The 15,163-nt window shown below is 37.8% G+C and overlaps 1 protein-coding gene across 1 annotated transcript in view; it reads left to right on the forward strand.

The window, feature by feature from the left end:
- deptor (DEP domain containing MTOR-interacting protein) overlaps positions 1–15,163 on the forward strand; it is a 46,608-nt gene that overhangs the window by 10,680 nt on the left and 20,765 nt on the right. The window contains exon 4 of the mRNA XM_047360898.1: positions 14–137. Within this exon, the coding sequence (XP_047216854.1) occupies positions 14–137 (124 nt within the window). The remainder of the gene's footprint in view (positions 1–13; positions 138–15,163) is intronic.

Genomic DNA, 15,163 nt, shown 5'->3' on the forward strand with positions numbered 1-15,163 from the left:
TGTGTGTTTTCAGTGTGTGATGAGCACCGGGAGTTCAAAGACATGAAGCTCTTGTACCGCTTCAGAAAGGACGATGGCACATTCCCATTGGATAGTGAAGCCAAGGTCTTCATGAGGGGACAGAGGATATATGAAAAGTAAGGACACGCGCAAGAGTGACGATAAGAATGCAACCATGTCTGGTGCTCTGTAAGAGAGTGAATCAAATGGATAAAAAAAACAGCGTTGTCCAGGAATAGGACTACATTTGATGAAAAAGCATCTCTATTATCATTGTTCAGAGGGATTAGAAAAACAAACTATCAATAGCTGCCTAATGATATGTAGCAAGTGAAAGTTTTGCACAACAGATCTAAAGAATGAAAAAAGTGGAAATAACATAATCTGCCTAAATTGTTATTCAATCAAAGGGGATATTTTTTTTTATAAACAAACAATTTACTGCCAGTTATGGCATAAATAAGAGTGACTGAGGTGCTAGCTACTATAAATGCAAAGATCAGACATTTTTGACAGATTTCCGATCTCCTGTGTTTATAAAGCTTTGACCTGTCGATACTGCTTGTTGAAGGCGAATGACGTCAGTTGCTTTTAATAAGTGCCATAGGAATTTATTTCTAAAACCAGATTATCAATAGCCAAACACTTCTTGTCTTTTACTAAGCTAATAAGTGTTAAGTAAACTACAGAGCAAAACAAAAAGTACAGAAGGAAAATGACAAAACAAAACAATTCTTAATCCAGCAAGATGACAATCAAGTGACAATCAAGTATTTATCTGCAAAAAAATAAATGTGTTTGTGTGTGTGTGTGTGTGTGTGTCAGAACAAGGATATGCTAAACAAACAAAATGGCGGACGAAATCCCGTGGGTGGTCAAATCCCACGGGACTTCCATAAGACCTCCTACACATTGACGTCACGCTCAGATATTTTTTGCAAAATTCATACAAAGGAACAATGGCTGCTGGTGGGTTCAGGCAAATAGATTTAGCAACCTAGACAAAAGGTTCACACAATCTCTCTGAGGTTGTGTAATACCGTGTGTGTGGGTTAGTTAGAGAATGTAAATAGTACCCACAGACAAACCCAGAATGAACTCAAAATGTCAGGACCCAACAGCGTGAACAGAAAAACTACCAGTTACTCTACACAAAAATGTAAAGCAAAAGTATCTTTTAATACTTTTGCTTTTAATACTACCACAGCAGGCGGTCTCTAGACTTGCTGTCCTGTTCAACAAAACTCAGCCAGTTTGGCCAACAAAAAGAGCAAAGATGAACAGAATCAACAATGTCTATAAAGGGATGGGCAACTCCAATCCTCGAGGGCCGGTGTACTGCAACTTGTAGATGTGTCCCTGGTCCAACAAACCTAAATCAAATGGCTAAATTACCTCCTCAGTATGCAGTCAAGTTCTCCAGAGTCCTGCTAATGATCAAATTATATGATTCAGGTGTGTTGGAGCACAGACACATCTACAAATTGCAGGACATCAGCCCTCGAGGACTGGAGTTGCCAATCCCTAGGCTATATTGCTATTTGCTGAGGTCTCTGACGAGACACAAAGCTTCTTACCTGGGTTTGCAATGGCTAGTGACTAAAGTACACTATTTCTAAGGAATAGAATCCAAGTAGATTCTGAGCTGGAACTGATGCTCCGTCTGTGGTCCCAGAGCAGCCCGTCCTCTGTGGCAGCAGGGAAAAGCAGGTCAACAGGGTGAAAGGTACAGTTTCTCCTTTGAAGATCTGGGTTATGGCCTACCTTCTGCAGGCAGGTATAAGATACACAAACAGCTGATCTTGAGCAGGGGTTCCCTCTGTGCTGTGGTTTTTATAGCCTTTATGATGTCAGTGGGGATACCTGCTATTTAGGGCTCCCCTTGGCCAATAGGTTTATGTAAGGCCTAGGTGTGAGATGCTATGAATGCTGGGATCTGGAGTATTTTAGAAGTCTCTTTGTTCTCAGGCTATGCAGTCATGCATCTGGTGTTACACACACATCTTTCTTTTGTTCATATGGTTGAATCCTAACACAGATTTTAGCTGATTCTGGTTTTGCTTTAAGAACTAAAATGTATGTAGATATGAAAACAGCATTTTTGGTAAAATGTATGTTTTACTGTTATTTCAAGCAGAGGCAAAATCATTACAGAGCCCACATTTCCCATTAGCATCTTATATAGCAATTTGCAAATTACCATGGCTTGCATTGCTGAAATGACAATGTATTACTGTGTATTTATTAGCAAATGTTGACACTTATATATAAATATGTATATTATTAAATAATTATTTTGCTTCAAAAATCTGCAGACATTTTCAAATATAGCATGTCTTATTTTTTGCAGCCTGAATGAACTTCAAATGTGTATCGACATTTTGCAGAAAACACCACACCCTTGCTGAAAAAAGATACATTTGAATCTTTTGTTTATATAGTAACAGTCCACACCAAAGAGGGTTGTTGTTAGAGCAACTTGGTAGTAAATAGGTATGATGCAGTCATCAACAAGTTAAAGATTTTGGGGGTTTCTAACATGACAATAGCTGGTCAGAGCCAATCCAGCAAAAAAGTTAGCCAATTCTGCTCAACAGCTGACTTCTCAAATAGCATCAAAATATTCTTGAAAGCAAAACTAAACTTTAGAATTATCTTGCTTTAAAACATCTCATTAACAAGTGGTTCAGATTTCCTGGAGAAAATGACAAAGTGAATAGCTCTGGAAAGATTTCCCTTTAAATCAAAATTCAAGCTATACTAAGTTAAAAGATGAAGGCCTTTTTGTGCTTTGCTTAGCGCTTTGCTTTGAAGAATTTTGGGGAATATTTTAGTGGGTCAAATGATCCATACAAACAGGAAGCAGAAGCAGCCATTATAGTCTTCCTCTCACTGCTTTGCTACATCAGGAATAAAAACCGCCATTCATGTATTTCTGAAAATGTGTTTTCGTTGTCCGATGAGCTAACCCCTCCCTCCTACTTCCCTATTTCTAAGGGGATTGCTCAATCCAGCTCTCCATCCAACGGGTCTGGACGTCCCTAAACCTGGAAGGTCTTACTAAGCAGGTTTACTGGAAAATCTGTTTATGCTGGTGTCGGGAAATGACACGCCTAACTTCTAACAGCCTGCAACCAAATGTCTCGCCCTTCTTCAGCTGGTGGTCTGGACGACCGAGTAGCCCACAGCAGTCATCCAGTCCTCAACAGTCACTTCTGTTAATAGCTGCTCATTCCCTATTTTACAACTTGCAATTGGTATATGGGTTAGGTTGATTTTAGTGGCTCGGCACGAGCCCCAAGGGCATTGTTTTAACAAGTTTGGCTTTAGGCAATTTATAAAAACCTCCTAAAATCATTTGGAACCAGGCAACAAGACTTTTTACCACCAACAAAAAACCCAAAAATAAGGTGACTCAAATAACTGACTGTCCACAATAAATCTAGAATTTTATATGCTTTCTTTAATTAGTAATGCTTAAGCAGGGGTCAGTAACAGCTTAAAAATCAGCAAAACATAATAATTTGAATAATAGAAATAAATCAATCAACTTAAGCTATCTTTCCCTAATCCTGAAACTTGTAAGGCTGAAGAAGCTTTGGAGACGGAGGCTCACCATGGATCCGAATGGAATGATTTCTTCAGTAGACAACTAGTGATTGTCTTCTTGGGTGAAAGGCAAATCTTCAGTTTTCTTCCTCTAAGTGGACAGGCGCTGATGCTCGGAGTTTCAATGGTCAAGTTAGAAAAATAAATAAATAAATTAGAACTTAAAAAACAGAAACCTTGTTGGGATATGTTTCAAAAGTCAGTAGCTTCCAGAGGCTGAATAGTTGAAGGAAACCGTTGAGGTGTAATTGAGGTTGGTTCAGGACTTCCAGAAGCCTGAAACTTAGAACAATCAGTTGTTCACTGATCAAGTTCACTTCAGTTGTCTTGGTAAAAATGCAACAGATGAAATTCAGATTCTCCATTTTGAGTTGCAGCTCTTCTCAGGGCACACGGGTTGATTCTCTTTATAATGCAGATTTTTTCATCGGGGCTGCGTCTCCGGTCTTCTGATTTATCTGTAGCTTCTTTCTCCCTCCGATCTTGTTCACTGTTCTGTGAGGAAACAACCCCCTTTCTTTCTTTGGCACAGTTTTTATAGTGCAGATAGTCTCACTGCTCATCCCCTGTTGCTGGGCAAGCTTTCCCATCATTGAGTTACGTGGTCACTGTGACTTTTTGGTGTTGTCTCCCAGCCTCCGTAGACAGAGTCGTAAACAGCCCGCAGCTGGCTCTCTGTGTTATGACTTCTGCCTGTTTTTCGAACTTCAGACTGACGGAAAACAGCGTGCACCTGGCTTCTCGTTTCTCACTCCCATGCTTGTTATGACCTGAGCTTTCTCGCTGACCTTCCATCCAAGCTCAGTTCCTGTGAAGCTGGCTCTCCTCTGCTCCTCCCGTCCTGATGTTATGACTCTGCCGCCTCTGGCTCCCAGGCCCTGGGGCCCTCCTTATCTGCTCAGCCTCAACTTTCTAATACAGTATTTCTTCTTGCTCTCACACCAGTTACAGCTAAAAAACCATCACTTCATTTTTATTCATACATCACAATTGATTAACATTACCACTCTTCATTACATTTAATAATTGTAGAAAAATAGAAAATTATCATACATTTTTCTTTGATTATACTTTTAGTTTTCTACTTCTGAAAAAGATAAAACAGTCACAGTTAATGTGTGACTCCATACAGGCCTTTTCAGTCCTCAGTTCCAGAGTGCGAAGATATATTCATTTTAATGTTTCATGACATCTTATCCATGTAATATGATCATTATTTATTTGATACTCTAAAGATTAGGATCTCATTTCATCATATGTGATTGTTGTTAAACTCAATCATAGTGATACACTTCTGCAAAAGAAGGAAGAATTAAAACATACACCAAATGGGCCCCCCAGATTTCATAGCTTTAAAATGTGAACATTTACTGCTGCATAGGTCATTGATCTAATTATGAGGGTTTAATTAATTTCTGCATGGATACATGGAAGGATCTCACCTCAAATTGACAGTGTTTGCTTGTGAATGGTTTCCATTAAAGTTGGGCACACAGAGTTGAGCTTGCTTGCGATAAAAGCCCTACAAATATGAACCAGAAATGACTGGAAATGAGCTTTGTTTACAGAACACCACAAATGGGGATCTTTGCTTGTCGTCAGCTTTGTATCTATTGTACAGTTTTAATTGTGGGAATGATAGTGAGTGTCTCCGAAACTAGGAATACAAGCAAACTGTGTTTCTGTGCCTCTAACTATGCCTCACTTTAAATCATAGGCCTATTTTTTTATTTCAGTGTCTCTGGGAATACACACACACTTATTCACACCTATACGCTCAGCAATTGCATAATTCAATTCAATTCAATTCAAAAATACTTTATTAATCCCAAAGGGAAATTAAATAAGAGAACAAAATAGTGAAAGAGGACAGAGCTGACTTGACAGCTGTGTCCTCTTTCACTATTTTGCTATGTGTCACCATGATGCAACACACCATTCACACTCATTTACACGCTTAAGTCAAATTTCTATACAGGTACCATCAGAGCTTTGGTAAACATAGAAAAAGCTTTCAGTGTTGAGTGTCCAAGTGCAAACTGCCCTTGACTTTTTTATCTATTTCGTCACATTTCAACCTGTAATTTCAATTATTTTAAACTTATTTTATGTAATGGATCTGCATAAAGTCTAGTCTTAAGTTGGTGAAGTAAAAGTAAAAAATTATATATGCAAAAGAATTAGAAAAAAACACAGAAGGTTATGATGTGTATTCACCTCCTTTGCTATGAAAACCCTAAAAAGTTCTGGAGCACCCAATTACCTTCAAAAGTCTCACAATTAGTGAAATAAAGTCCACCTGTGATCAATCTAGGTATGACATGATCTATCAGTATAAACACACCTTTTCTGAAAGGCCCCAGAAGCTGCAACACCACTAAGCAAGAGGCATCACACCATGAAGACCAAGGAGCTCTCCAAACAAGTCAGGGACATAGCTGGTGAGAAGAACAAGTCAAGGTGGGGTTATAAAAATATCAAATTCTCTGATGTGCCCCTGGAGCACCATCAAATTCATCATCTTCAAATGGAAAGCACATGATACCACAGCAGTCCTGCCAAGAAAAGGCTGGCCACCAAAACTTACAGACCAGGCCTGGAGGGATTGATCAGAGGGGAAGCAAAGGTAACCCTGAAGGAGCTGCGGAGTTCCAACACAGACACTGGAGTATCTGTCTATAGAACCACAACAAGCTGTACACTCCATAGAGCTGAACTTTATGGAAGTGTGGCCAGATAAAAGCCTTTACCTAGTGTTAAAAATAAGAAGGCAGGTCCTGAGTTTGCTAAAAGGCATGTGGGCGACTCCCCAAATATATGAAGGAAGGTGCTATGGTTGGATGAGACTAAAATTAAACTTTTTAGCCATCGAGGATAACGCTATGTGTGGCACAAACTCAACTCATCCCATCACCCCAAGAACACCATGACCAAAGTGAAATATAGTGGTGGCAGAGTCATGCTGTGGGGGTGTTTTTCAGCAGCAGGGACTGGGAAACTGGTCCAAGTTGAGGGAAAGATGGATGGTTCTAAATACTGGGATATTCTTGAGCAAAACCTATATTAGTCTGTGGTTTATATTGGCCTGTTGTTTGAGACTGGGATGGAGGTTCACTTGACCCAAAGCATATTGCTAAAACAACACTTGAGTGGTTTAAGGGGAAACATTTAAATTTGTTGGAATGGCCTAGTGAAAGTCCAGACCTCAATTCAACTAAGACTAATGTGTTTAGAATTGAAGATTTCTGTTTCCAACTGAAAACCATCCAACATGGAGCTGGAGCAGGTTTTCCTTGGGGATTGGGCAAAAATCCCAGTGGCAAGATGTGACAAGCTCATAGAGACTTATCCAACGCAACTCACGGCTGTAATTGCCGCAAAAGGTGGCTCTACAAAGTACTGATTGTAGAGGGGGTGAACAGTTTTGCATATGTGATTATTTTGTTATTTTGTCCTATTTGTTGTTTGCTTCACAATAAAAAAAAGAAAAAAACATCTTCAAAGTTGTAGGTATGTTCTGTAAATGAAATGGTGCAACCTCTCAAACAATCAATTTTAATTACAGTCTGTGAGGCAACAAAACATGAAAATAGCTTAGCAGAGTGATTACTTTTGCAAGGCACTGCACAAACATTAGTCATTTAGGTAATATGGGTGTGTATTCCCAGGAGAAGGCAGACCCTACCTTGACAGTGAGATTTTGAAAAAGACTGCCAACATTTCCAAATGCAGCAGTGCCTTTTGGTATCTGTTACAGTCTTGCTCTCACTAGCTCTCTTGCAGGTTGAATGAACCACTGTGATTTTGTTCAGTGGAAAGTTTTTCTCACAGTCCCAGCTTCTGTTTATTTATGTAAACAAATCAGAATGATTTAATGTATACTGACTCAGTCTTACAGCAAACCAAATGGGAGCAAATCAACACACTAAGCTGGAGAAAATGATAAACCATTCCTGTTTGACATGCATTCATAACCAAAGTCCTTTCTTTACGGTTGATGTTTCGACTTGTCTCAGTTAGAACAGCAGCCGTGTCAATCATGTTAAATGCCCTGTGAGCTACATTAGCTTGTTAGTAATACAGCATGGAAATCTTGAAACAGAATTATTTAGTCATCATAACATTTGTTTTCTGCAGCTGCAAAAACTGTTGGTATGCCGCCCATGGTGTGTAAACTACATGAGCACACGGTTTGTTATGATAAGTACCATTTCCACCCAAAACGTCAGCATCTAGTTTTCCTACTGAAAAAAGAAACTGTCCTGCTCACACATGAATTTCTTATTCTGTCAACTGTCAGAACAACATAAACAGTCTCCAAACACAGGGAGCAGACAGAGGTGGTTTGGACAGCAGTTGCTGAGAGTCTGTTGGGGAGGACTATAAAGTACTGTTTTCACAATGTGATCTATCTATCTATCTATCTATCTATCTATCTATCTATCTATCTATCTATCTATCTATCTATCTATCTATCTATCTATCTATCTATCTATCTATCTATCTATCTATCTATCTATCTATCTATCTATCTATCTATCTATCTATCTATCTATCTATCTATTTTTTATGCCACTGATGTACATGTCTTGATGTGCCAGAACAAGGGTTAGTAATTGTTAATAATTATGTTTTTCAAATAAGAGTGATAATTCTGGCCTTCCTTTGCTGCTGGTTGAGTAACACCTGGGTGGATTGCAACAAAATGTATTTTTTGGAGTCTGTGAGCTCACTGCTTACAGCAGACCTGCTGGCTGTGTGTGTAGAAGCTGTGTGGTGAACAGCTGAGACCAAGTTTTGCTGCTATGTCATTTTGTGAAGTTTGTTTATTTTCTGATTCAACTGCCTTTAGTCTTAACTGTTTTTGGTGTTTATAGAAATGGTTTATATCAGCTTTTAGCCAAGATCCTACTATTTCTGTGGATACCACATATGTTTGTTTAACTAATGGAACCCGCAGTAAAGAAAGTAAAAGAAAACAATTAAATTCTGCCCCCAGTACTGGGGGTTGGGCTTAAGAAGTTAATAAATTCTTTCTCAACAGAAAATGTCTAGTGGATATTGCTGGACCAATGCAGATGTTAAGAGGGTAGGACATATCTGTTATTGATCTATTGGTAGCTTTTTACTTGAAGATAAAAATTGCATTTCAAGTGAAAATAAAATAAAATTATCCCATATATTTATTTTATCCTGATTTCTTTCTGTTAAAATAACCTAGTTTGTGGCACCCCTGTTAAAGACAAAAGTCTTAAATGCAAGTCTTAAAATAAGATACATGGAATTTGATACCCCAAAATGCCACTCTTTGCTTTAGTTCTCTTATGGTCATCTTTGCAAATTTATTTACCTTCTTTACCATCCTCTTCCATGAACAAGGCAGCAAAATAATAAATGTGTCTAGACTTGCATGTATCAATTCTAGTTGTTTTAAACTTTTGGCTGGTTTAATTAAGAAGCTATTTTCTTGTAGTTGTCCTCACTTATGAAGATCCACACAGGTCTGCTTTATTTGAATGACATGTTCTTTTGTATTTCCCATTTTGAAGATTGTCTAAGAGAGACAGACCTTTCTGTTGGAATATAACTATTCAGGGAAACAAAAGTATCTCACGGACCCACCTCACTGGACCAGCTGCGGATATTATTAGCATTATTATTATTGTTATTGTTATTATTATTATTATCATTAGTAGTAGTTGTAGTAGTAGTAGTAGTAGTTGTATTGTCAGATTTAATAAACTGTAAATGTTTTTTTTTATCAAGTAATTTTAGTTGGTACTAATAATAATAAACAAAATCAAATTTATAAAACAAATATTTATTTTTGTCTACTTGAACCTTTATGAAAGTTAACTAAAAATAAGCTTGTTATACAGTAATCTAATAGATTTAGTTCTGCTTTCACTCCAGGATAGATGGGGCCAAACAATTTCACATGTTCATTTGACTTCATTCACTTTCATACTGCACTTTTAAAAGTGGACCAAACCACCTGTCATGAACTTACAACAGCCGCTTGAGAAGATATACCAAGAATCTGCCCAATACGAGCAGCAGGTGAGACAGTGAGCTATCCAGCATGTTGCTCTGTATACCTGATTGGCAGCAGAACAGAAAAATACATCAAAGTGGAAGAGACTATGATGTACTGTAGCTAAAATTAACTATATTAGTTTTTGCATTTGTTGGTCCAATAGTTGCATTGGTGCTGGTAAAAACTACCGTACCATAATAATCTACTGTTTATTGATTAGTTTCGATGTCTGAAAACTGTCTATTTCAACTGTGTATCATTGCCAGGGGCAGAGATAGAAAGTGTTGTTTATCTGTTGCGTTAAAGTTAAAAACTACATCAGATGCAAATGTCTGTTTTTCATTCTTCAAGCTGCTATTGAGTCTGAGTCTTTGCTAACCTCAGGAAACCACATTTGCTGACAAAATGCACTGATGGTTGCATGTTTTTCACTGCAACTGGAAGTTGTGTGTGACTGAAATTACTGGTTATTATGGGTGGAAACTAGATCCTAAAAGTGTGGTGAGAGTCAAAGGGTAGAGTTCTGTGAATATATTTGTAGAGCATAATCAAAGGGTTCAAGTGAGTAAGTTATTCTTAAAGAGGACAGGTTTGCATGAATTCAGACTAGTTTAGACTCAAAGGTTTGACAAAACTTTATACAGATCTCTTCCTGTGAATAGAGACATTTTGTGGTGTGGTCCAGTACAGAAGAAGGTTAATACACCTGACTAAATTTCATAAAAACAAAACATGTTTGATATGAGAAAATGGGAAAGAAAGAAATACAGCACCTTACAAAATTATTGATACTCACCAAAAAAAATCAAACTTATCAAACAAATATTTATTTTTGTCTACTTGAACCTTTATGAAAGTTAATTAAAAATAAGGTCTTTATATATAAATCTAATAGATTTAGTCCTGCTTTCACTCCTGGATAGATAGGGCCAAACAATTTCAGTTAGCAAACACCTTACAAAATTATTGATACTCACTAAACTTTTCCACATGTTGTCACATTATTGTACAGTATTGTTTTATTTACAAAGTAGCACATATTGGTGAAATAGATGAAAGATGAGTGGTATTCGGTTTTTTTTTTTACAAGTAAAAATAAAAACAGTCTGGCTTCCATTTGTATTGAGCCCCACTGTATTGATACTTTTTACTATCAACATTTGCAGCAATTACATCTGCAAGTATTTGGGCATATGCCTCTGCCAGGTTTTTATACAGAAATTGAAATCTTTGCCCATGTTTCCTGCAAAATAAAAGCTCAGTCAGCTTTTCCATAAAGGCCAGATTCTTTGACTTGATCTCTGTGGATCTCTGCAGCTCCTCCAAAGTTACCATGAGCCTCTTGACTCCTCCTCAGAAGGATAGTGGCTTTGTCCAGCCTGCCAGTTAAAGGCTGACAGCAAAATCTTGGTAGTTTTGAATTTGCCATTAGTTTTTCCATTTTAATGCTCTGTGAAATGGAGTTTAAACAAAAATTCAACATGGAAGACTCACCACCCCCACCACGTCTAATCACTCCTCACTGGCTGCTCCAATCAACGGCAGGTCCGCACTCCTCCTCAGCCAATTATCTCCCATGTCATCACTTTTAAAGACCCTCTGCATGGAAAACACTGCTCTTCTGCTGAGCTTTGACCCTCCTCCACCCCTTCTCCATCATGGGCTCCCAACTCCTTCCATACCAAGGCCTACACCACCACCAGGATCGGATCCCAGGAGGGGAAGACATACCTAATCATAATCCTAAGATGTTTATTCAAACCTACTTCATCCTCAGCATTTACGTCTTCCTCAGGGGTCCAAGCGCCAAAGAAATAATCTTTCATTAATAAACTCTTTAACCGTCTTCTTGTTGTTTCTCCGTTATGTGAGTCTTTCCAGGTTGAAATGCTTAAAGCTTCGGAAATAGTTATATAACTGAAACCTATAGCTCCTCCACAACTTTCTCACTGACCTGTCAGCTGTGTTCCTTGGTCTTCATGTTGCTGTTTGTTCACTTATGTTCTCTAGCAAACCTCAGAGGCCTTCACAGAAGAACTGGATTTATACTGAGATTAAATTACACACACGTAAATTTAATTAGCTGACTTCTAAAGGAATTTGGTTGGATTGGATTATATTCACAAGTATCCAAGGAAAATGGTATGAATACCAATGGATGCCACAATTTTCAGATTGATTTTGAGTCTCATCTCTTTCCTTCCAGTTTACAATTATGCTCTACTTTGTGCTAGTCACACATAAAATCCCACTAAAATTCTTAGGGCCTGATCTTCAAAAGATTTGCGTGTACAAAACCACACAGAAACCTGTTTGTGTCAGCAAAGCTGATCTACAAACCAGGTGGTAATCGGATTGCTATTGCAAAAGCAGGACTGTGGGTGCAAACCTTTTAGCATATCTGCCTTCATGAATATGCAAAACATGACAATGACCCAAACGTGCAAATTCATGGGAGAAGGATATGCAAATGTCATGTGACATGTGACAAAGACAGTGTATGCTTTAACCTTGTCACTAAACAAAACAAATTGCATTATTGCCAGTAACGTTATGTCATTGCAGAGCAATCAGAGCTGGATCAGTTTGTTACATTGTTAAATGTGAACATTTGCCAAGGGACGGTTTTCTTTATGCAGCAAAAAATTATTTTGTGTCACCAAAAAACAATTTAAAGAATCACACACGTTGTATATCATTAAAATATTGGCAAAACAAACAAAACAAATTTGGTAAAATCATTGAAAATTTATTTATTTTTACGTACATAAATGTTTGAATTATCTTTTTTGCAGGACAGTTATGTGACGCTATGTTGTAAAATTAGCAAAGCTATAACATACAGATTGCCAACTCCTACAACAATCTATTTTTATGTTGCTAATATTACATTCAGGCTTAAATATTGTGGCTGTTTATGATAAACTTCGAACTCTTCAAACCTATACTTTTAAAAAAACAGAAGGACCCGGTGAGTCTTTGAAAAGAATTAAAAGATCAAGGGAGACAAATTAATTAACAGACATATTTGTCTTTTATATTGTTAATATTGATTGGCCAATTTGTTGCAAGTTATGTCGAGCAAGATAAGAGAAATAATCTCGTCAGGGCAGATGACAAACCTGCTGTGAGTAGCACAACAAAAGTTAACTAACTGTAACAGTCCAGAAAAGCAAGGACTGAACAGAACAGAAGGAAAAAATCAGCAACTGGATCATTAATAATGATGCAGCATAACAATCCCTGCATATTTCTAGCAATACAGCAGAGGATCTGTTTGCGTTTCTTCCTATTCCAGCCAGTAGCACGTGCAATTTCTTCATTTAAATAGGGCGGTCTGCACCTGTTTTGCACCTGTTATCCATTGCACATGCAATCTTTGAAAATCGCATGCAACACGCCCACTTATTGCACGTGCAATTTATTTATAATACACGCAAATTAGCCATTTCCGACATTAATTTAGAGGAAAAACTTGATTTACATCAAAATCTGCTTCGAAATCAGGTACATTAAGAAATCTAACTGTTAAAGAAACTTTGCTTTCATGTTTTACCTTTTAAAGCCTCTGTGACTTCCTCTTGCCTGCCCCCTCAGTAACCCCGAATGTTACATGGGAATTGTTTAAAGTATTTGCATAGTCGTCATTGTGCCTTGGTGGACGCCACTGGGACTGACTTAGCTATGCTGACTGAGCACCTAAGTGCATCTCCAGGTCAGAGTTGCTCAAGCGTCCCATTTTCTGCTATCAAGCCCCATTTATTAAGCCCCACAATATTTGCTTTGTATTTAAGCTCTCAGGAGATAAATTAGGGATTGCATTGCTGAAGTTGTATTTATTTAAGTACTTTGAATGCAGTACTTGAGCCAATGCGTTTGAGCTAGCACAACACAGTCTGTTGACTTTAAAGGTTTATGTAGATCAACTAGCATTCAATCATTCAGCTTTCATGGTATTCATAAATAGACCTTTGTGTTTTGACATTGAAAAGCAATCTTTGGTTTGTTGAATTTAAACTAAAGTACTTAAATAATTCTATATGTAAATCCCTGAATGTTTTCTCGCTCTACTTTTTTCTCAGCTCCGGGTCCAAATCTGGTAGATAGGTTTTGTCCCTTGGCAATGTTTATTGAGAGCATTGTCCTTTTGTTATCATTAGGGCCTCTAGCTTTCTCTGAACTGTCATTACACAGTGGATCGCACCAAACTAAGAGGGCAAAACAAAGTGCATGTGGTAATTTGAAGCTTTCTGCAGAAGGAAAGCTTTTTAGTTCACCTGAGTAAGGTTTCATTTGGTTTAAATTGGATTCATTAAGATCCCACTCAGCCTAATCAACACATAAGATGGCCTTCTTTGAGTACATCAAGTTCTTCCTCCAAGCTAAACCCACCTAATGCATTCACTGATTAATGCAGAGCATATTGTGGATTTTCATATACCCATGAGCATCTGTCCGAGTGGTAAATAAATATATTTTCTGCTGGGTTAATAACATGATTGATGCCCCTTTTCTTCAACAACAAACAGCAAACAGAATAGTAAATTCTGAAAAGAGGAAATGGAAAAATGGTTATCTCATTCAAAATTCATTAACATTTCTGTTTATTTACCCCAGCCCTCTGTTGTGTTTCCAGGTTTTTTTTTTGTCTGAAACGCAAAACACCCCAGGAGACTCCACTACTATGTATGTTTTTATCTCTGAAAAGTGGATGCCTTTTAAATATTAGTTGTTTAGCTATTACACAGGCAAAAAGGACTGGTTTTTCTAGTCTGTTGGATCTTTCTTATTTGGTCACTGGTGTGACCCTACAACCGTCTTCATTCAATCACATCAATTAGATACTAGCCCTACAAATCTTTCCCGCAGGTTTGTATGTGATCTGTCAGTTCTCAGTATATAATTTTTAGGAACTAAAACTGGGTGCAGAAATATTATTTGACTCTGCGAATCACAGCCCATAGTGACGCAGAAAGCTTAATGCCTTTCAGATGCTACAGCTTCTTACTAGAATATGTTATAACATGTGCAGATGATACACAGAAAGCACATTTAGTCCGTCATGACTTGTATGGCTTATGTAGTTTAAGCAGCAGGTGATTACTTTATGGGTGTAAATAGTTTTTTAGATGGCAGCAGAAGAAAAGATTTAGCAGTTTTGCTCTTTACAGGTGTGTATCTGTTTATTTTTAGTTCTCTTTGTGTGTCACACAGTGCAACCTACTTCTACTTCAACCAGTCCACTGATTTAGTTTACATGCAAAAGTAACTTGGTAAATACTAGAACTAAATGCCAGAACTGAAGTAATGAAATTATATTTATTTATTTAGCAGAGGGGCTAAAAAAGATGCCGCCCAATGTTTTGGACCCAATGTTAAAGCCATTATTCTAATTTAGCTTTCTCTGGCTCTTTTCTTTCACTCTGAGACTGACATCAGTCATAGACTGAGCAGGGGTCAAGGCTGTTGTTGTGTTTGCGCCACATACAAATCACTTTACGTTACATTTTCACACTG

The sequence above is a fragment of the Girardinichthys multiradiatus genome, chromosome 3 (assembly GCF_021462225.1).
Source record: "Girardinichthys multiradiatus isolate DD_20200921_A chromosome 3, DD_fGirMul_XY1, whole genome shotgun sequence".
NCBI lineage: Eukaryota > Metazoa > Chordata > Actinopteri > Cyprinodontiformes > Goodeidae > Girardinichthys > Girardinichthys multiradiatus.